General features: G+C 37.0%; 2 protein-coding genes across 2 annotated transcripts in view; one reads left to right on the forward strand and one right to left on the reverse strand.

The window, feature by feature from the left end:
• METTL15 (methyltransferase 15, mitochondrial 12S rRNA N4-cytidine) overlaps nt 1–19,669 on the reverse strand; it is a 92,185-nt gene extending 72,516 nt beyond the window's left edge. The window contains exons 1-2 of the mRNA XM_074842317.1: nt 19,639–19,669; nt 17,486–17,765 (exon numbers count right to left, since the gene is read on the reverse strand). Coding sequence (XP_074698418.1) covers nt 17,486–17,749 — 264 coding nt within the window. The 5' untranslated portion in view covers nt 17,750–17,765; nt 19,639–19,669. The remainder of the gene's footprint in view (nt 1–17,485; nt 17,766–19,638) is intronic.
• A 1,028-nt stretch (nt 19,670–20,697) lies between these two features.
• KIF18A (kinesin family member 18A) overlaps nt 20,698–21,984 on the forward strand; it is a 39,269-nt gene continuing 37,982 nt past the window's right edge. Inside the window, exons 1-2 of the mRNA XM_074841836.1 lie at nt 20,698–21,072; nt 21,721–21,878. Coding sequence (XP_074697937.1) covers nt 20,745–21,072; nt 21,721–21,878 — 486 coding nt within the window. The 5' untranslated portion in view covers nt 20,698–20,744. The remainder of the gene's footprint in view (nt 21,073–21,720; nt 21,879–21,984) is intronic.

The following is a 21,984-nucleotide window of genomic DNA, read 5'->3' on the forward strand; positions in this document are numbered from 1 at the left end:
AGGCCTGTAACAATTAGTGATCCTTAAATATTAAGAAATTCTTTTACCAAACAATGTTTAACTTTGTTTTTAACAAGGCCTAAGTGATTAAAATTTACAGAGAAATATCCTAACTTTGAGAACAGATACATCCTGGCAGAAATGCTCAAACAAGGCAGATAAGAAAGAACGTCTTGGCTGGACAACAGAGTTGGGAAACATCCAAAGAGAAGAGATTGTCCTCAAAAGCCTTGTGACCATAAAAGGGGAAAAGGAGTAGGGGGCTAACTCCCCAAACAACTACTGACAACCACCCGAGACCCCCGCAGACGCATACTGCAATTTTGCAATGCCAGCATTATGTAAATGTAGTAGATAGGCAGAAAGGTGGACACTTCTTGGAAAATGTATGAATATTTATATCTTTAAAGTATGTAAAGGATAAACTTTTGGTTTAGTGCATGCACATTAGGTGGCATGAACCCCCATGCACCCAGCGCTGAATGCCTGCCTTCTAAAAACTTCAAACTAGGTCTTAGAGGGTTCTTTTGAGACCAAATTTTCAGTAACACACATGCTTCACAGAACAGTAGTAATGCAGAATGCCTGACCAAAAAAATTGGCATTACCATCATTTATAATTATTGACATCCTTTTACTCAAAATGATTTCATCAACATGATCATATAAACATTTTTAACCTTAGTTCAATATCGTAACTAGCAACTGTGAGCTCTATCTCCTAAAAATAACACTATGGATATAAATTATTGCAATAGGAATCACTGTTTTATACAACTTTTAATACTTGGCTTAAAATAATTACATAGTTGATTTTGATAATTTGCCCCTTGTATTCTACTCTTTTGTTTTTAATAGTTGTATATTTTAATATACTACTCAAATAGAAAAATCCTAATGCAAGCAATCTGACTTGCTGAGAAAAAATAAAGACATTCCTAAACCACTTAGAAAAACTCTTTACAAAACCATAAAAAACATGGGGCTAGGAGTATGTTTCCAATTGTACTTACTGGTATGTCTGTTGAATTATTTTAACCATTATAGCCTCTGAAATTATTCTAAAATTGGTACCTTAATTGTTTCATGCCTCAGTAGGTGTTAAAATTTATCTTCTGGATTTTCTAAATGCCAGCTCCATCAGGTTCTGAGCACTTACTCTTGCCCACTCAGAGTCAGGTCAACAAGACAGAATTTTTGCATAACATTTGCTAAAATGAAGTCTTAATTCTCTAATTATTCTCTCTACCAGCAGCCAAGAGACTAACAAATACTTCAAAGACTGGTGTTTCTGATGCCATTTAATGATAATTTTCCTTACCTGCCTAGAACAGACGAACTAATCTGATAGAAATTTTGTGCAACATTTGTAAAAGTAATCCATCTGCCACAGCAAGGCAAAACCACTGGCTGTAACATGCAATATGTCAATGCACACAGAAGACAACCTTTAAATATTTCACTTAAATGTTCTATTGAATTATAGAGGAAAAATATTAGATACTATCATCGTTAGTTATTTGCTTGGGTTATCAAGAAAGCACTGTCCCACACAATTAAAAAGGCATGACTTAATTAGTATATGTAAACATTCCTGATTATTTCCTCTACCTAAAGTAAATGAAAGTCCCACTACTGTTGGAATGTTCCAGACTTCTGTACTGAGATGCAGAAATTCCATTAACAGGCCAGAAATCTCAACTTTTTCATCTTCAGTATTCCAACGTAGAACATGCTAATTCTGTCCAGCAATGACCTAAGCCAAAGAAGTTCGAAGTGCTAAAAACCAAACAACGCCATGTACATTCATATGGACAAACAGTGTGTGGGAAACGGCATGAGAACAAATAGGAAACTATCACCGCTTTTAACTCTGTAAGCAAGATGATATGACCAACAATGCACTTGTCCAAGGAAGAGTCATTAATACTTTACAAAGGAATCACATCACTCAACTTTATCACTGAAGATACTACTACTGCTGTTAGTGTACAAACCAGAATATGACAGTTCCTAAATTACTGAGTTTAAAACCCAAGTTACTAGTCTCCACCACAGAAATATTTTCCTAAATCTTCTGCATAGAGCAAGAAAAGTTTAGCTGAAACAAAAGATTTTTATCTGATTTTATTCTATCTAGAAGTTAGATACCTCCAAGTAGAGGTTTATTCTCCTTGGTGACTGTAAGGTGGGTGGAAGCTTTGCCTTAAATCTTTACTGCTTCTTTCAAATTGAAAAAGACGCTTTGAAACATGCTGCATTTTTCTCTCAAAGAATGAATTTTATTGCTAGTTTCTAGGATAAATATCATTTTGGTGACCATATTCAAAATATCTAACCATCTTCAAACTGATGAAATAGAACAAATACCTACATGAAAAAGTTACAGCCATAAACCTATTAAAAATGTAGGTTTATAAAACTTTAAATTACATGCAAAACAAATGAATAGATAATTTGATAGAGAATAAGAGTATAATTGAGGAAACAGGAAGAACTGCTAGAAAAGGAGAGGAGCTGGACAAAATCAAGATAAAGACGACAAAGGAAAAATGCATGAAGGAGGAAACCCTATAGAAAGGAAGAAGGCCAAGACAGAACTGCATCAGTACGCTTTGCATTCCTAGGAGAAAATTGATATGAGGGAAATATACAATCCAGAAAAACAAGAAAATCACATTCAAAGAACAAACTTCAGGGATAACTGAATGATCATTTCAGGAGAGAACACAACACCTTCCGTCACTGCTGCTTTATATGAAATTCAGCTTAGATGAGGACAAGAAGATAGGAAATGTGGAAAAGGAGTCCCTTAGGACACATCTCTCTGGTCCAACACAACTTCCGAAGGCTCCAGCAATTTTCTGTGGAGGACTATTAACATTGCTTTTATACAGCTGTAGCAGATGGTATGATTCACTTATCTCAAAATACAAGAGCTCAGGGAACCTGATGATATTATCAGGCATCAAGTTAGAACAAATAAAAAAAAGTGCCTTTCATGCAAACATTGAAACTATGGATATCGTGTTGCAGGGAAAGGGCTAATATTTAACACATTTTTTTACAGAGATCAAACTTGAGAAAAGTCTATGCCAGTGATATTACACGAATACAACGCTCAACTTTTTTCTTTCCTTCCCCCCCTCAAGGATGTCCTTAAACTACTGTCAGAGCATTAAAGGTAATGCAAGGTAGAAAAGTAATCATTCTCTACTTCCTCCTTCTGTTAGGCTTCCATTAGCATCTGCTGTTAGGCACTGCCAGAGACTGGACTCGTCAGACATACTTCTACTGTGAACCAGTACTGTATTACTGATGGTCTTGTTATTTAGCAAGATCTTTAGATCTAAAGAGCTTAGGAGAGAGTAAAAACTGTTCAAGAGAAAAAGAAAGTCATCAAAACATTTTCTACCTCCTCAAGTGTCTAGAAAGACATTTCTTCACCATCCCAGCTTCAGTATTTATCACATATGGAAACAGCATAGACAATTTCTGAATTTCTCAAAAATATTGTCTCAAAAGGTTTTAAAAATAAGAAAATCAGTTGCAGAGAGAGCCACCATCCATTCAAGTTTTCACTCCTCAATTCTCAGCTGGACCAAGCAGGAGTCCTACAAAAAGCCAGCAAGGTTTTTTTTAATCATGCAAATGATTATAAAACAACAATCAAACCTTGGTTTTCTTCCAAGACCCCAAGGTTGGCTTTTTTCTTCATGAAAGACAGACAGCTTCAAGACATGTCCTGTTCCCCCCTGTCCCCCATATAGCTCTTTGCCTCCTCAAGCTGCACCATGCCAAGAAACACACACACAAAGGAACTGAAGAACAGGAGGGAAAAAGGCTCCAATGATATTGGAAACCACTGCCGTCATCTGGGGATGATGGGCAGGCACCAGGATAAAGAAAAGCCATTCATTATTATAAAACAGGGTTCAACACAAGATGAACATTAGAAATGAAGACTAGCAAAATTGCAAATGTCATCTGGAAGTCAACACAAAACATTTTTTAAGCTTAATTTTTAAGAAATTTTGCATAATGCTTATAAAAGTTTAGGAAAAGTGAAAAAATATTCATCAGTGCTAATAGGACAGTTCTTAATGAAGAGAACTTTAAAAAAAATCCTCAAAGGACTCTAAACATCTGTAAATCCACAGGCATGGTAAAGATCATAATTACTGAATATGTGACCTAACAGGGGAAACAAAAATTCAAAGTGAGTACTATAAAAATCATAAAGAGGATTGTAAAAGATAATGGCAATGGCAAGTCTATTCAACAGAAACAAGATCTTAAAACACACAAATTTTAACAGCAAAGAACAATTAATGTAAGTTGCTAAAAACAAAATACTTCAGTGGGATGTCAATCAGTAACACAGAGCTGACAACTGTGCTTTAATTAAATTTGAGACTGTTACCAATTAGTTAGTCTAGAGCACTACAGCCTTCATGCTGCCTATGACTCAGTGCACTGACTCATCCACTAAAACTTTTCTTACAGAAGAACTATCCAGGCACCCACAAGGATGCAAGATCAAAAGGAAAGTAGTTACATTGACCTTCTTAGCAGAAGTCTTGTTTTAAATTTAGATGACCAAAAGTATATACTGACACAACTGCTCAAATAGGTTTATGAAGGAGAATTATAGGAGCATTGTTTTAACTCCATTTCAGATAAACATCTCAAAAAATGAAAATACAACTAATGCTTTGTACAGTTTGAAGCTGAAGCAGCAGATTTTAAATGTTTTTATAAGCTGCCCAAGTAGCATTATTTATTATTATTAAAATATCTATCATTTTTCATTGAAAGCTCCTGTTTTCCGCTGCTTAGAGTCCTGACTGATTGTAACAATTGAAGGCTGAAATGTTTCTATGTCAGAAGTAAGGTCTTTGGCTGATGGGGGGTAGAGGGGGTGGGAGCAAGTGACAAAAAGTCTTCAGCTGTTTCACTCTTCAGGGAAAAAACATGTTTGCTTAGATTTTAAAATTATAACAACTCTACCATTGCACTAAGCAGTAGTGGCATTTTCAGGTTCTGAAATAAAAGTAACAGGAGGATAAACTTGGATGAAAGACTCTTCTACTGATATTCTCATGGACCTCCAAAACCACCTTAGATTGAAAAGCAGGACTTCTCTCCCAGTTGTTCTCTGTGAATGCTCAGGCTATGATGGCGAAGCTGTTAAGTGCAGGATATCAGAAAAGGAAAGCTGTCTCTTGCTCTCGCAGATTCTGCTCCAATAGTGCCAATACAGAGGGAGCAATCAGTGGACAAGAGGTGCCCAGACCCAAAACAGGCAACCTGTTGAAAAGCCCTTCAGTACACATGTATAAACTGATGTAAACAGCTCACCGTTTCTCTAAAAACCAGCTGCTCGCTGTCATCTTCAGGTCTAGCTGCATGCTGGCCCTGTAGTGATGGGTTGGATCAGCTTGCTTATTCACCTGAACACCAGCTGCAAGTGAATTAAGAGTTTTGGTGTGAGCTCACTCCATGACTGCACAATCAGCAGAGTGAGACAAAACAAGACTGTACATCCAGATAGCAGCATGTGCAGTGCAGATGGAGATCTGTTAAGCCATATGATAAGCAGGACCAGACAAACTTGAAGAAGAACTTAGGGTTCCGTTTTCAGCCTGAAGCAAAGGGTGCAACAGGTAAGGCTCCTGAGGGTTAAAATGGGCATGAATGTTGCAACTGAATCTTAAATTAAAGCATGTTTTCCCCAGAACCTACACTAGGATCTACAAATCTCAGTATTTAACACAAATTTTTACCGAATTAATCAGAATCCATCTCCTGGCTCAGTTTAAAGAAATCCAGTTTGTGCACTGTAATGTGAACCATTTGCTTCAGGCAGGGATAATCAATATATTCTCTCAAAAGCAGATTCTTTACTCAAGAACTGAAAAGCTAATGCAGATGAACCCAGTAGTGTGCTAAAGACAAAGTGGTTTATTTAATGTAATTTTTTTACATACAATTTTTAAATGCAAGTATGTTTTAAAATGTATTTTTAAAAATGTAACCTAAGAGCATTTTCCAAAGGAAACTCACAAAATACAGAAACAATGCAACCTGGGAAACCTTTCAATGCCACAATTTTAAGTGACAATTAAACAATTCAGTTAGCCTCTACTGCATTATTAAAACCCTACAAACTGGAAAACAGAGAACATAAACAATACCTGTCATGCCAAGATGCACTTTTCATATTTAGTTTAGTCTTCTATAATACCTGCCTGATGCTCCAGTCAACTTCCTTTCTCTTAGTAGAGTTAAGATCGGATATAAAACTGTGTAATGCAACTTTTTTGTCTGTATCTGTACAAACAATACCTGTTGAACCATAAACCAGTGGTTAGACTGGTAGTTGTACAAATAAGAGTCTTGAGTTGAAAAGAAGAAAGTATTTTTTACACATTTGCTATAAAAGATCATTCTTACTAATGCTTCCAGTATACCAACTATAGAAATCCAAAAATACTGCAGAAAGTCATCTGAAGTGCTACTTTTCTTTCTATAGGCCAAGAAAGCTGTTAAATATTTTTGCTACAGAAATCTGGTATGCTTCTTCATGTTTTTATTATAACAGATCAAAGCAGCCTGTAGTGAATAACCATTTAACCCATTCCAAACCATGCTCAAAACATCTGAAGAAATTCATAAACCAAATTATTTACAAAGATTAAGGTAAACATTTTACTATCTCACCAAGAGGTAGTACAGCAGATCTTAATTACCTGACAGTGTCGCAAAATTCTTCAAAAAAGGAAATCCAACCAGATCATCTCACTATGATAAAATAATTCACGAGTCTGCAAATATTTTCAAAATTTTATAACTCCTTAAAATCATTACAATGAATCACACCTTGACATTATCCCAAATGATCTATGAAATACAAAGGAATCCTATTAGCATTATAAAATAGGGGTATACTAGAAAGCTCTCTAAAGAAGACAAAATTACTATAGTATTGAGGAAAAATCCTTCAATACTATAGTATTGAGGAAAAAACCCCACATAACTAAATGCTAGTTGTGTCCAACTAAGAGTTTACTACCTGAGAAATAAGGGTTTGCATTCTACTAAGAGCTTTTCAGTAAGATACCATTTTCCAAGGTTGTTTTTATGCCTTCTCTAGATAACTGTTTGCTTATAAATTCAAGACCAACAGAGGCCTGCATTCAGTCCTGCTGAACAATGACCCATCTACAAAATCTTAATTAAAAAAGGTAAATCCTCTCTACTCAAACAAAATATACTGTATGTACTCTCACTTCAGACTTCGTAATAGCAATATTACTGGTTTTAGAGACTGGCATCTGCCAAAACTTAAAAACTTTTTTCTAGAACTATTAGAAATCTAGAACTATTTTTTCTAGAACAAAAATACTGATAAAAAGATTCATCAAGTTGAGTTCATTTTTTCTCTTCACAATGCTAGCACTTCAGTCAAAATACTAGCAGGTAACAGAGTTACCCATGAGAAACATGAAGTTTCTATGATCTTCTCTTCTGCTGTCAGGGGGTGCACTTATTGATCTACTAGAAGCGGTGACATCTGTCAAACAAACATAACTCATGTAAGCTGAAAGATGTGCAGCTTCTCAAAGACATTTAACAAGGACTTTAGACCAATCTTGAAAAGCAAAATGTAACTACCTACCCCTGAATAATTCCAAAGCATGTATCTATACATTTTCATTGTTGTTATTTCTCAGTTCTAAGTGTTGCTTCTTCAGTTGACTCAATACATGGCTTACGATGGATAAGGCTCCCGCATCCTCCCCATTTATCCCAAATCTGTTTATTGCACCTATCACTATGTCCTACCCAATGCATGTATAGATCAACCATAGAAAGGATTATCTTTTTATTTTTGCACAACTACCTAAGAATTTGTCTTTGATTCCCATTAAATATACAAAAATTAAACAAGCATACTTAAAAACTTATTTTAAATAAAACAGATTGTTAAAAAATGTTGGCGCAGTGAGACATGCTATAGAAGTTGGTTACTTGTGGGATCACAACAAAGATTTGTTAGCAGAGAAATCTACTTTTAGAGAAATGCTGGAAGAGTTTTAGTATTTCTCTAAATAAATTAAGAAGCTATACACTCAAAGTCACAGCTGAAAAAATTATTAAAACATACACTTTGCTCTTATTCACATGCAAATAAGAAAAATTATCCTAGAGCTAAGAAAATCAGAGGTCAAAGATAGTCCAAGATACTCTTGCATTTTTATCAGGATATTTTTATACCATTGCAATTTAGTCTTTGGCATACCAATAACCTTTCCTCCCTCTTATGAAGATTTGAAACATTTTGCAAAGATGTTCAGCTTCATAAGGTAAATCAGACATATCTGCTCTTAAACTAGACAGTATCTATTTTGATTTTTAATAATTCTTTCAAAAGTATTGCCTCACAGAGGGGAAAATATTATTACACATCTAGAGAACCACATACTGTACAAACACCTAGATACTCTCAAGTCCCCACCACCCATTCTGGTAAAGTTGCAATATGCATTTGCATTCTGTTACTTCTATAAGTAACTCCAAAAATTAAAGACAACTTACTGTTTGAGTATATGTTCTCATGTAATCTCAACTTCACTGACATGTTATAATACAATATTATTTATCAATGAAAAAGGAATAAAAAAGGAACTTCTGGAAAACAAACACCTGTGGCAAAATGTGGTTGAGGTTATCCTGAAGAGCAATGCAGTTTGCCTGCAGCAAGCTTCAAAATGTTGAAAACATATGCAAGGTAAACAAGCTTACCAAAAGTCTGCACCTACTACTGAAAAGGTGATGTTGATGACACTGCTATGAAATGCATGAGTAGCTACATTGTACAGATTAAGCCACAGATCTGTAGAGGCACAATTCCCATCCAAAACTTGCTCAACATAGAAGAGCTAAACTTGTCAGTGGAAATATAAAGGGATTAAAAGGTCTTATGCTTTATGACATCACTTGCTAGAAAATAAAGATGAACAAAACAAAAAATCTTACAGTTCTATACTTCTGCTAATGGTAATATCCTACACCATACAAACCATTTTTTCTGGTATCTACTAGGGAGAAGAGAAAGAAGCAAATAAAGTACACAGTGAAAATGACTTATAGTTGCAAGCAAAAAAAATCTCCTATCAGTTCTATACAGTACATGTCTTTCATCTAAGCAAAAAGTTATCACACGTAATTTAAAAAAAATAAGGACTGATAGGTGGAACATAACTGAACTGTATTTTTTTCCCAAAAGTACCTTTGAGAGAATATGAAATGATAAAAAGTTGTTTACACTCCAAGTCTAACAATCTACATTACAAAGAGAAATTTAAATAAATTGTTGGCATTTTGTAGGAAAACAACCTTATCAGATGAAGTATTAAGTCCAATATAAAATGATTTTCCAGTACTGGTCTATTCAACAGTTCAACATAATGCATCCATTATTATCCATTTTTCACATTTATCTCATCAGCACACTGACACAGGATGCTACTAAATTATACTAGTATACAGTTAAAATATCTGTGAGATCACTGACTAGGTCTTCATAGTCAAGCATTTCAGTACCTGCATTCTCTAACAACCCTCTCTACATCATTACAGACAGAGGAGAAAAAAAGATTGTTATGAATATGATATTTTGAAGCACCCATCAATCATAATGACTCAATAGCCTCAAAATTAATTTCAAATATATTTTCTTTGCAATGGTTCAATTTTCTCATTACAGCTAAATATGAAACAGCAATTTTATAGGCAATAAATCCCTTCTTTACTTATGAACATTTTTTTATTAATACGTAAAAAAGGCATTTTACCTCTTTGTTATTATTTTGCCTTCTTCACTTATTTTCTAAAACTGCATACTTTAATTTGCAATCTTGATTCTACAGAACATACTGGAATACTCCACCTGTAAACACCTACAACTTATCTTAAAATACATGACAGCTTTCTCAGTCATCAATTTAAGGTCCTTCACAGAAGCCTGGCACAAGTCCATTTGCTGGTAAACCACTCTGATCCTCACACCTCCAGAAGCAAAGGGAGCTGCATCCCCGACCCTCCAATGCATGCCAAGTGCCATTCCTTGCCTAGTGTGAAACCTGCCAGCCACACACTGCATTTCATGGAACTGAGTGAAACATACACAAAAATTGCTGGGAGCAAATCTCAATGCAACCAAACACAGATGAGCCCTTTCCCCCATCCCTCTCAGATCAGAGGTAAGAGAAGTAAACAAAAACCACCACCACCTGCCCTTCTCACCTGCTTTTAGACAGCTCTGGCAGGCCTCGCTTCAGTATGCATTATTTACTTTACTCATTTTCTTAAGAGAATGTTGTCTGGAATTAGATTTAACGACATTATGACTCAAGCATGCCATTATTAACATTTCCATAGGAAATTAAAATTTCAATGTCTGAATGACTTCAGCTAATCACTAGACTTAGGAAGACAGACCTGATTTCCTCAGCTACCTCAGAAGAAACCTCTTTCCTCAATTATAATTGAGGTATTTAAGAGGCAATGAAAATTTTACAAAGGCTCAACTGAAAATCTAATCCATTCCTTAATATTTATGGTTAGCCAACCCAAAAAAGCCATGTACATGTTTCTGATAAGTCTTGGCTGCCAGGTGCCTACAGCAATTTAACATTAGATAATACAACTTTTTCTAAGGAGGAAGTCTGAAACAATATTAGTTGATCTCAATGTTTAAAACACTTATTAGGAAAGTATTTTCCCAAGATGCTAAGCACCAGCAAACAGCACTGGAATGAAGATGATGTGCTCAAACTCCAGGAAGAAAAAAAAAATATAGATAAAATAATCAGACCATACATTTGGATGACTTCAGATATTCGTTTTAAACATCAACTTTGGTAGTTTAACCTTTTATTTATCTCTTTATGCATAACGAGCCCATGCAAAGCTACTCAAAACAGGATTATCTTAAACAGAAAGACAAGAAAGTAAGAAAAAACCTGTAGATATTTCCCATATTCCAATTGTAATCATAAACTCCTAGTAATATTTTGTGAAAAAGTCTGTATTCCTGTTTGCAAACTCCAACTCAAATATTTAATAAGAAAGCTTAGCCAAAAGGCTGACTAAATAAGACACACAGTACTAGATGGGGAGGAAATGAGTAGCTACATATATTAATTATCACCCTTTCTGCGATCACAGGCTCACTCAAGTTAAAATTTAAAGCACTTAGATTACTTTCTGGTGAATTTTATTAGTTTTCCCCAAGAGGTGCAAAGACTAATGCTGTCACAACAGAAAAGGAGAGCATATACAGCGTCATTACAAGCTGAGTCACCCGAAAGCATTGAATCTTGCTTTATTATAACACAGCATCTTAAATAGTCTCCTGAAGCACTACCATTTGTTATGAGATAGAGTGATAACAGCAAGCTAACCCAGTATTACAATAAAATGAAATCTGGCGCATCTGCAGAGTTTCTCAGTAGGCAGACCAAGTTCCCTTGCTGGTCTCTTTGGAGATAGCAGCTGCAGGCATCCCCTCCTCTACCGCAATAGAGAAAGATGCAGAATAAAGTTGGTGAGAGCTGTCTTGTTGCTGATAATAACATTCAGATATGCCTGCTGAGAGCCATGCTGCAGGTGGGAAGAAGAGGTGGTTGGGCGGATGTCCAAGAAATACAACCAAAAGATTCTTCCCTGTGCAGCTGTAGCCATCAACTAATTCTTCCCCCACCCCGTCCAAGTTTAGTTAGTTTAATTCTAAAGGGCAAAATCTTGAAGTATAAAAAAGTAAAAGCAGAAGGGACTTCTTCACCGTGCCTCATTCATATCTTGTCATCACTCAGCTCCAATATAATATTCTTCATTTCAAAACAGAGAAGTTGTGCAGTGCTCTCAAATAAATTGTATGTGTTTTAAATCATCTGTCATGAGGGAATCTATGATCCCTGTATTGTTTTGGGACCCACTACTGAAGACAGCAAAACAAGAAGTTTCAGGTAAAAAAGCGTAACTGGACTTTCTCCACCCCACCAATTGACAAGCTGTTCATGAACACCATCTCCTGTCCTGTTTTCTTCCCTGTCCCCTTCCTCCCTCTCTCATCTCGTGATGGAACTCACCCAGATGCAGATACCGTAGAACTCATATGACATTTGCTGGCATCACATTGTTAAATAATATTCCTTCTACCTTCTTACTTTTTTATTTAGACTGCTTGTCACAGCAGAGAGCAATCAGTTTTAAGTTAAGGAACTTCAGCAAACGGAATCTGGTTTTCCAAATCCCCATGTAGACACTACCATCATAAAAACAGATAATATTATTACTTTAAATAATAATAAATATCTGAGGTACTATCTTGTGCAGACTTTAATTGAAACTCTTTTGAAAATATTTTGAAAAAGTTTTCCATTTTCATGCACTACATTCAAATGCTAACTTCACCAAAAAGATCCCTTTTAAAGTATGGTTTTAGCCAAATACTTAAAACAGTGCTCTCTGATGAGATTCCATTTAACAGGTTTCCTATTACACACCACAGAAAATGAATACACTTTGCATACATACACACTCTACACACATTTTATTACACATCTCCCTGCACAGCTGTGATCTGAAACCTGGCTAGTCTCTTTGGTAAATTCACAATATACACAACCAGGAAATCGGGCAAGACAAGAGTGACTGAAAGGATACCTACCCAGGAACTACATGATCAGCTGAAATACTTCAGTCTTACTGAGGGGTATTGAGAGGTATCACGGAAAAAAGTGTGTTCTGTAATTCCCAGAATATTTTCAGACTTTCTCTATATTAATTTATTGCCTCTTGCAAGTTCCAGTATCTTTCTTCCTGTTTGGCTTATCTTTATCAATCACTACATAAATCACTGTACTGCTGCCACGGGAAAAGTAACCATACAATTTGCATATGGAAAGATATTTTCAGCATGCTTCCCATAAAGAAACAATATAGATGTTCTTACAATAAAGATCACTATGTAAATCAATTGCTTTATGTCACCTACTTTGATTTTACAAGTCCAGTGGAAAATAGGTTAAAATGATAAAAAGTTACTATGTCCATGGAGTGTTGTGCTTTTTCATAACAAGTATTTCAGCATTTATCTCATGATGTAATTAGTATTTCATGCCAAACTCGGTATTTTGGTTGCATCCTACAAAATACCTCATACAACTTGAGAACTCAGAATTAGGTTTTTCAGGTCCCTTTTCAATTCCTGTTTACCTTGGACTCCCTGCAAAAAACTTCACTTTTGAGATCCTTTAGTGTAAATGGGTTGTTCCAGTTCTAAATTATTTGCAGATGACTTTGGAAGTATTACAGTAAGTACACTGGTCACCAGCATAGCCACATTACTATTTATACATCATAATCCTTGGACACCATTCTCACAAAACCGAAGTCCACTCTGCAGGGTGCTGTACAGAGAAAGGTTATCTTTGTCCTTAAGAGTTTACACTCAGTATAAGGCAGAAAAAGAAAAGGAATACTAACATATGGACAAGGATATAAAGAAACTAAGACAACAATTTCATAACAATAGACTCCGCTTTTGCGCGCCAGCAGTCTACCTCAGCGTCCTTTGAGTATCATCTATCACTTGATTAACTAGCTCTGCAGAAAAGGAAGGAAGTAACTAACCATGCTCCACACCAACAACATCCAACAGTGGCAAGAGAACTCCAGGAGGTGAAAGGCTACTGTCTTCAAACTAATTGCAGAGCTCAAGCAGCACTTCAGTGACAAAAGACCAATGTTTGATTCTCAGCAACTTTTTATGCTCCCTCTTGTTATTTTGGAAATGCCATGCTCACCTCTCAGCTGAAAAAGAATCATTTGACATTTGGATGAATGAAAATAGTAGCTATCCTGAGAACAATATATACCTGAAAGACCAAAAGGAAAGCTCATGGCAAAGCTGAATGTTTTTAAGAAAGACCTCTCTTTCTAGAAGCTAGGTATCACACATTATTTCCAAGACAAAGAGGATACTCCCTTCAATAAAAGCTGGGTAGTAAAACTAATCAGAATAATTTTATGAGGAATCAAAGAGGATACCTCCACAAGAAGTCCCAGCTAACTCAAGATGATGTCAGACAAAAATCTGTTTGGGGAAGATGAACTGCCTTATTTTTTTAGACACAAATTAATATAATCAGAGAAAAAGAACATCTGATATTAACTCTGCCTCTGATGAACCACTTAAACACTGGAGAAGAGGGAATGGTCTCATTTATTCTTTCTTATATCAAGTTTGACCACCTCCATTTAATTTACAGATATTAAAAAAAAGCTTCCAGAACTATCATAAACCAAGTAATACTGCTAGACATTACTGTATCTCCATTTTATTCTAGATCATATTTAACACAAAACCATGTATGTCATCAGATTACTGGCTTCCCCACAAAATCTGAGTAAGGTATATTTCTTTTTGTTTCAGTTGACGTTTAAATAATATTATACATAAAGTTGTGCTGTTTGTGCTGGAGCAGCATCAAAGTTTCCTAGAGCTTTGCAACCTTTAAGAACCTTTGTTATAAGACCCCCATAAGAATACTTAAAATTTCAAAGTTTCATCCTCTGGCATTCACACTAGAACTCACTGCTAATGAAATATAGCCATATGATGTGGAAGAGATCCACAGCTCTAGTTAAAAGGCAAGTGACTTGCAAAGTTAAAAATAGGAAAAGATAGAGTGAAAATTGGGAAAACATGCTTCTGGATGTCCAAACACATTCATTCTGAAAATACACTTGGTTCTTTGTTATCTTTACAGTTTAAGAGAACAGAGAAGACTCAAGCTGCCCAGACAACTGCCAAAAGACTGGTCCAGTACATGTAAAGAACACTAGTGGATTGAAAAGACTAAAATGTAGTTTAGTCAATACAGTAAACTTAAAGAGGAAATTACTTTGTGTGGATTTACTGCAACAGACTTATTGAGGAGAAGTGAGGTAGATCAGTAAAAACTAATTTGTACAATGTGCTTCAAAGACTGCTATGGGGACTTCGTAGAAACAAGGTCTAAGGCAATAAAAAAAGATTCAAATGTAGGTTGAAAATACTATTGCTTAAATCCCTGACAAACAAATTCCACAAAGGAGACAGTCAACAATATTCATTAGGAGGGTACTAACATCTTTATCTCAGCTGTGACTCACTCTTAAGTAACATTTGTTGTCTTAGGAACCCCTATAAGTAAAATGAAAACCCCCTTCACTGACCAAAACCGTAAGGACAATGTTGTCTTTCTAATTGGATTTTTCTTTATAATGGCAACTCCTTGTCTGAGGACACAAGAAATAAGAGGCCCAAATCAGCTTTTTTTTATACCGAAGATTGTAGCTGTGATAAAGCCCAGTAAAGGAAAACTTCATGTGCATAGGAGAGGAGAAAGCAGAAAAACAAAATCCAAGATCAGAACATTACCTTCCCTATCCACAAGATAAAGAAAGTGTTCACAGACTTCTCAGTCATATAACCTTAAAAATGTAAATTGATATGACAATCACAGTTCCATATCCATGTTAACAGAAACTGTATAGCCCTTCACATCAGTGAGAAACAGTCTCAATCTTTGTTCAAAATGTCACTGATGCTTACTCTAGCGAAACTCAATTGATACATCGCATCTTTTAGCACGCTGCTCATTTTCAAAACTTGGCTTCAAAAAGTGCCGCAAATACATGATTTACTCTGTCTTTAAAACAAAGAAAAATGGAAGTGTTGGTTTCATTTTCAGTTATGCTAAACAGGTTGGCCATATTAAAAATGCTTCTGTTCAAGGTGACAGACTTGTGCTCTCTTGTATCTGTCCTTAGCGATTCACCACTAGCTTAGGAATCTGCAAAACCATGCATACGCAGACCTGAAAAAGTCCCACCCCAACAATAAGCTATTTTACAGCCATAAATATTTAAATTATCAAAAAGCCTTCAGCAACACAATAGTCACTCTCCACAGCTTATAACCACCAAAAGAGTTTCTTTTGCAAGTTTTGTTGCCAAATAAATTTCTATATATTCACACACACAGTTTAATAAACAGTCACTTCATCAGCCTGTTCTTAATTCTTATTTAAGCAGACACACACACAACCAGAAGAAATATTTTACATACAGTGTCACAACTTACATGTTCATTTAATGTGTGAAAATTTCATCATAGTTCTGACATCTGAATGCAATCTGAACTTGAAGTTCCTTATAAATTTTACTAGTTTAGATATCTTCAACAGTAGGACACATGCAAGAGCAATGTGTATGTTACAATAATTATGCTATTTGGATTCTCTCTGGTTTTCAAAACACTTCAAATGATACATTATCTCCCAAACTAAAGAAGTTCTCATAAGGCAATGCAACAAGATTTGACCACAATTTTTTGATCCCTGAATCCACCTTAAACTTGCCATATCCCTTTGCCACTGTTGGACAATGCCATTTTCGAGCAAAAACAAGCATACTCATAGACCCACTTTGCTCTTTCTACTTCTTTATGTATCATTTCAGTCTTTGTAGTAAAACTACATTAAGAAGATTCTATGAAGCTAACTTAAAAAGCACTAAAGTCGCAGATGAAAGCATCTGAAATGTGAAAATCATTTAAGCATTTAAGTAGTATAAGAAAGCTTTTTGACTTAATATTGTATTTGAGATCCCTCAGATGAAAAATATTTCTGTGTGTACCATTTTTGTAAAGGGACTGTGTAACAGTATAGTCACATGCATACGCCAGCAAAATGGAGATATACCAACACTGTGGGGTAGAGAGACCTGAGTTAACCCATATACCAAACGGAATCTACTCACAGCACTGCAGCCAATTAAGAAGACTTGCAATATTTCCGTGTCACTGATGCTAAACCACTCCTGGTACTATCCCCAGTTAATTTTATAACTGCAGTACCTCTACAATGCATCACATTAGGTAGCGTAAGCATATCCTAAGGAAACACACTGCCTTGAACCAAGTGAAATCATGGAAATAACTATCTCAGAATGATGACGATTTTTAAAATCTACATACTTACTACATCTTCTACCACAGGAAAAGAGCTCTTCACAAATTGATGACAACCATACATGAAAACTCTGCTACTATTAGTAATTAACACAACCCCAGAAACATACAAAAGCAATCCATAAAGACAAGCACAAAAGCAAGAAATTATTCAAATACTTGCTACAGTTTTAACAAATACTGCTTATTTGGGGATTCAAACATACAGCTACCAGATTTTTATTATTTTGAATAAAAAACAATTTGAATTGAAAAACAATTTAGGACTTTTAAAAGGTGCAACTGATTCCTAAAGAGCATCCCTTTATCCCTCTAAAACAAGTTATCCCTACACTGCACAAGTTTTTCTGGGGGACTGCTACTGAATCACAAATGTTAATTAATCATTTAACTCACCTGGCCTGGCTGGGGGGATAAACAATTAACAACCTCCTCCAGCATCACTGGTAGGTGCAATCTTCCAAAATTACTGTTTTGTGTACTTCGAGGCAACTCTTCAGTTTCACATTTCTGGACGGTTTGTTCCTTTAACTCACAGTCAGAAAGCTTTTTCGCTGAAGAATGGATCCTTCTGGCCAAAGTAGCCACAATTACTGAATTCAGTTTTAAGTTGTGTAAAACCAAACATTTGTAAACTTGACACAGAAACTGAGATAACATTTTGGAGTTGGTCAACCTAGAAAAATAGTAGACGTCAGGAATTACTTTGAAACAAGTAAAAAACTTTAAAAGCATTATACAGTCCAAGATGGGCAGTTTTATAGATATGTCAGCAAAAAGTGAGAATCTCTGGTTTTCAGAATTTTCACTATTATCTACCAATCACGCACATTCAAGCAACAATAGTTTTATTTTCATAAAGAACACTCTTTTTCTTTTCATTCCCAGGACTCTAACAGCGTTACAATGTCCCAGAGATGCTACATTAAATGACTAACCAAATCTGAGCACAACCAGAACAGTGACTTTACTTTCAAACTGTTTCTGTTTTGCCAAACACAATGAGGCAATTGCTCTGAATAGTAGCACTCTAGTTGCCAAGTTTCACATATTTCTAGTTAAAAGGGGAATGGACAAATCAAATAGCACAACTGTATTTAGAAGTGCTATAACTTAGTGTTACACATGTAGTCAATATATGTTTTTCATCATGTATTACATCTTGTAATACCAAATATTTCGAGTACAGCCAGAGATAAGAATTCTCCAGAATATAATAACTGAAATACTACTCAAAACCCTGGAAACATCGGAGTGGTTAGCTACGTAGTTTGTCTTTTAACTACATGGAGAACTCATGCTTTTTTCCCCTCCATCCAAAACACTCCCAAATCAAGTCAGTAACCTACTAGTAGAAGGCTGCATGACCTAAGGAAATTATTACCTTCCTAAAAAAACAAATTGAAAATTTAACATAAGTGATAATGAGGATTTGTAAGATATTTGCATTTATTTATGGAGATGAGACCTTCTATAATATTGAATACTTTCTCCAGCCAGGCAGGAGAGTTACAAACTGTGACATAAAACCATTCCAAAAAAGTGTCATCCTACATTTAACCCAGTAACAGAAGAGGAACCTTATTTTAATTATCAGATTTTTATTACATGATTTGCTTGGACCCCAGCCAGAAGCTTCACATATTTTGTCTACATCAGTAAAAACATGCTAAGTCATCACCTCTGGCAAATTATTCTGCTAATTTAAACCCCAGATGGGCATTATTTCCCCTTACCTTAAATTTAGAAGTGTGTATCACTCTATAACCTTGCACAAACATACCACAGCCCGGAGGTTTTGCAATGAACCACAATACCTCTACAAAAAATATTGTATGAACGGGGTGAAGACCAACAACCAACTCACACTGTCCTACGCTGGTATCAGACCAGGAGATATTGTTAACACCAGGGACACGCTTTGCTTACAACCAACCTCTTTCTACACAACTAGGAATTTATTTTTAATAAAGCAAGCAGAAAACGTATTTTCTCACAGTACACCTCTTAAGCAGCATTTGGGCAGTTTGAGGCAGCCGCCTGCAGACCGAGACTTGCACTGAGTCAGACGATAAAGACAACTTGGGAACAAAAATTCGACTCCGCAATGCTTTTTCCCAGAAGCGACCGGAGAAGCGGCAAGGAGGCCGCCCCCCAGGCCAGGCCCCACAGCGGTGCGCGGGAGAACGAAGCTGAGGGCCGCTCGCCGCCCAGGCCAGGCCGGCGAAACACGAGAGACCACTGGGAGCGAGACATCACCCATCCACCCACACCCTCACCAGGGGCTCCACTACTACCCGACAGCCCTCAGGCCCCTTCCCCCGCGCACACACACATACCGCGCCTCCCCTCCGCCCAGGCCTCCCCCGCTCCCTCAGGAGGCTCAAAAAGGCGGGAAGCGCCGCGCCCGTCCCCACAGCGCATCTGCGAGGGAACCTCCACCACAACTTCACCCCGGGCAGAACCACCACCACCCCAGACAGCAAAATGAAACCGAACCCCAGAACAGACACCCGGCTACAGGGGACCATGAAACAGCCCCGACGCACCGGAGAATGTAGTTAGGCCCCCGCGCGCTTACCGTCGGCGCCGTCGCGCTGCTGGCGTCACGGGGGCGGCGGCCAATGAGGAGGCGGAGGGGGGCGGGGCCGTTGGCGTTTGAATTCGGTGGCCGGGACGGGTGGCGGTTGTTCTACGGGGGCTCTGAGGTGAGCGGCGGTTTGAACGGCGGGCTCGGTTAGAGCCGTGGGGCTTAGCCTGGCGGTGGGTCTTGGGGGAAAGTTACTTGCGCCGGGGCGAGCAGTGAGTTGAGCTGGCCGGGTGGGGCTGGGTTGTGGCTGCGGCTGCCTCGCGGCTGTCCCACTCGCCGGTTCTGGGCGTTCCCGCCGCGTTACGGCCTTGCGTTGGGGCCGTTTCCCGGTTGTGCAAACGGCTGTGGGGAGGCTCAGCTGAGAGAAGGCAGATTTGCCCCGAAACTAACAAGGCGTCATCGAGAGCTTTTACCGCGAAGGTCCCTGTCCGTTGTTAGTAGTGAACGATCCTTTCTTATCAGCAAGGGTGGCCCGTTAAAAGGAAATTTGGGTTTGACACGTATGGAATATCTTTCTGTATACTCTGCATTTCTGTTAATGTGAATCCTCCTTTAAATGTCTCTTTAAACCTACGTACAATATGACTAAAACGAAAACCCAGAGAAAGCAGATAAGTGTCTGCTCTTGTGTGTTGTTGAAGGACAATAAAATTACTCAATTCAGTTTGTAGAAACCTGGTAGGTGGTCTTGCAAACTTACTCTGAAATAAAGGAAAGGCAGTAGATAAACCAACAGTCTAAACTGTTGAAATAAACTTCAGGATTTCCTTGGGAAATACTATTTATTTTTGTTAAAGCTGTGATGAATTAAGTCACTTTTTTAGACCAGTTACAGTATTTTCCAAAGCTGTGCTATCACGAATTGTGTTAGTCTAGAGGACTAGGAGGGGATGAGCAGATCCAGCACAGGTGCATAATGTTAGTCCTGATTAAAGGTGTGAACTATCTGAAAGGTACAGTTGAAATATAAGGCCTTTCACTCTTTTTTTTGTCAATTGCAGAGAAGATTCATCTGCTTGATCTGAAAAAGTCTTAGAAGCAAAGAAGGGGTACAAAAGGGATGTTATGTCTGCTGCTATGGAAGAAGATGTCTGTAATCATGTGAAAGTGGTGGTCCGTGTCCGCCCAGAGTCTCAAAAGGAAAAAGATGGCAATTTTGACAAGGTTGTTCACGTTGTTGACCAGCATATATTGGTCTTTGATCCAAAGGATGAAGAAGTTAGCTTCTTTCATGGGAAGAGACTGACCCATAGGGATATTAATAAAAGAAAAAAGAAAGATCTTAAATTTGTCTTTGATGCTGTTTTTGCGGAAAGTTCATCCCAGCTGGAAGTTTTTGAGCATACTACCAAAAGTCTAATTGATGGCTTCTTAAATGGATATAACTGCACAGGTAATTTTGATATTTATCTTCAATTGAAAAACATCACTAAACTCCTTAGAGCTTCTACCATTGTATCCAACTGCTGCAGAGGCCTTAAAAAAGGCTGAGATATAAATAAAACATTTTGTTTTAATTTATAGATATGAGAGGCTGACTTTTTAGCCTACTGAACTTACACTAGCTCTAATCTATTATGAAGATGGGTTCATGTTAGGGCTATAACAGACTTAAAAATTTTGTCTAAAATATGCGTGCTTATGAGGGGAGTTCTCTGGAAAGAGTTTTTCAACCATGTAGCCTGCTTCATACACTCTCTTTAAGAGCTTGTTTTTTTTAGTTGGCAAAGGGAACATGGTGAGGAAATTACATACCTACCTGCAATAAGTTGATGACTTGGGGTTATAAGAGTAAGCAAATAATATTTTCACGTAAATTGTCAATTAATTAATTTTGAGCTGAAAATTCAAAAATAAATGTGATTTTGAAATAACTTTGACAGCTGTAAAAGGTAAAGCCTAAATAAGAAATTTGATCACTCTATGAAAACAGCTGTGCAGAATGACAGAGGTGTGTCAATGTCCATTTGACTTCTGTGTTCCTGATCAGCTTACTGGTATAAAGTACAACTTAATGCTTTGTTTTTTTGTGAAAATTCAGTTCTTGCGTATGGTGCAACAGGAGCTGGGAAGACTCATACAATGTTAGGCTCCCCTGAAGATCCTGGAGTGATGTATTTAACCATGATGGCACTTTATAATTGCATGGATCAAATAAAAGAAGATAAAATATGCAATGTTGCTGTCTCTTATTTAGAGGTAAGCAAGTTCCTGCATTTGGTATGTCGCTTTTAATAAGGCGTATTTTAATAAATGAAGACAAGCTGGTTTTGGCTTCCCACGGCCCTTTCTGGGACTTTACAAA

This window comes from Strix aluco, chromosome 16, assembly GCF_031877795.1.
Source record: "Strix aluco isolate bStrAlu1 chromosome 16, bStrAlu1.hap1, whole genome shotgun sequence".
NCBI classification, from domain to species: Eukaryota; Metazoa; Chordata; class Aves; order Strigiformes; family Strigidae; genus Strix; species Strix aluco.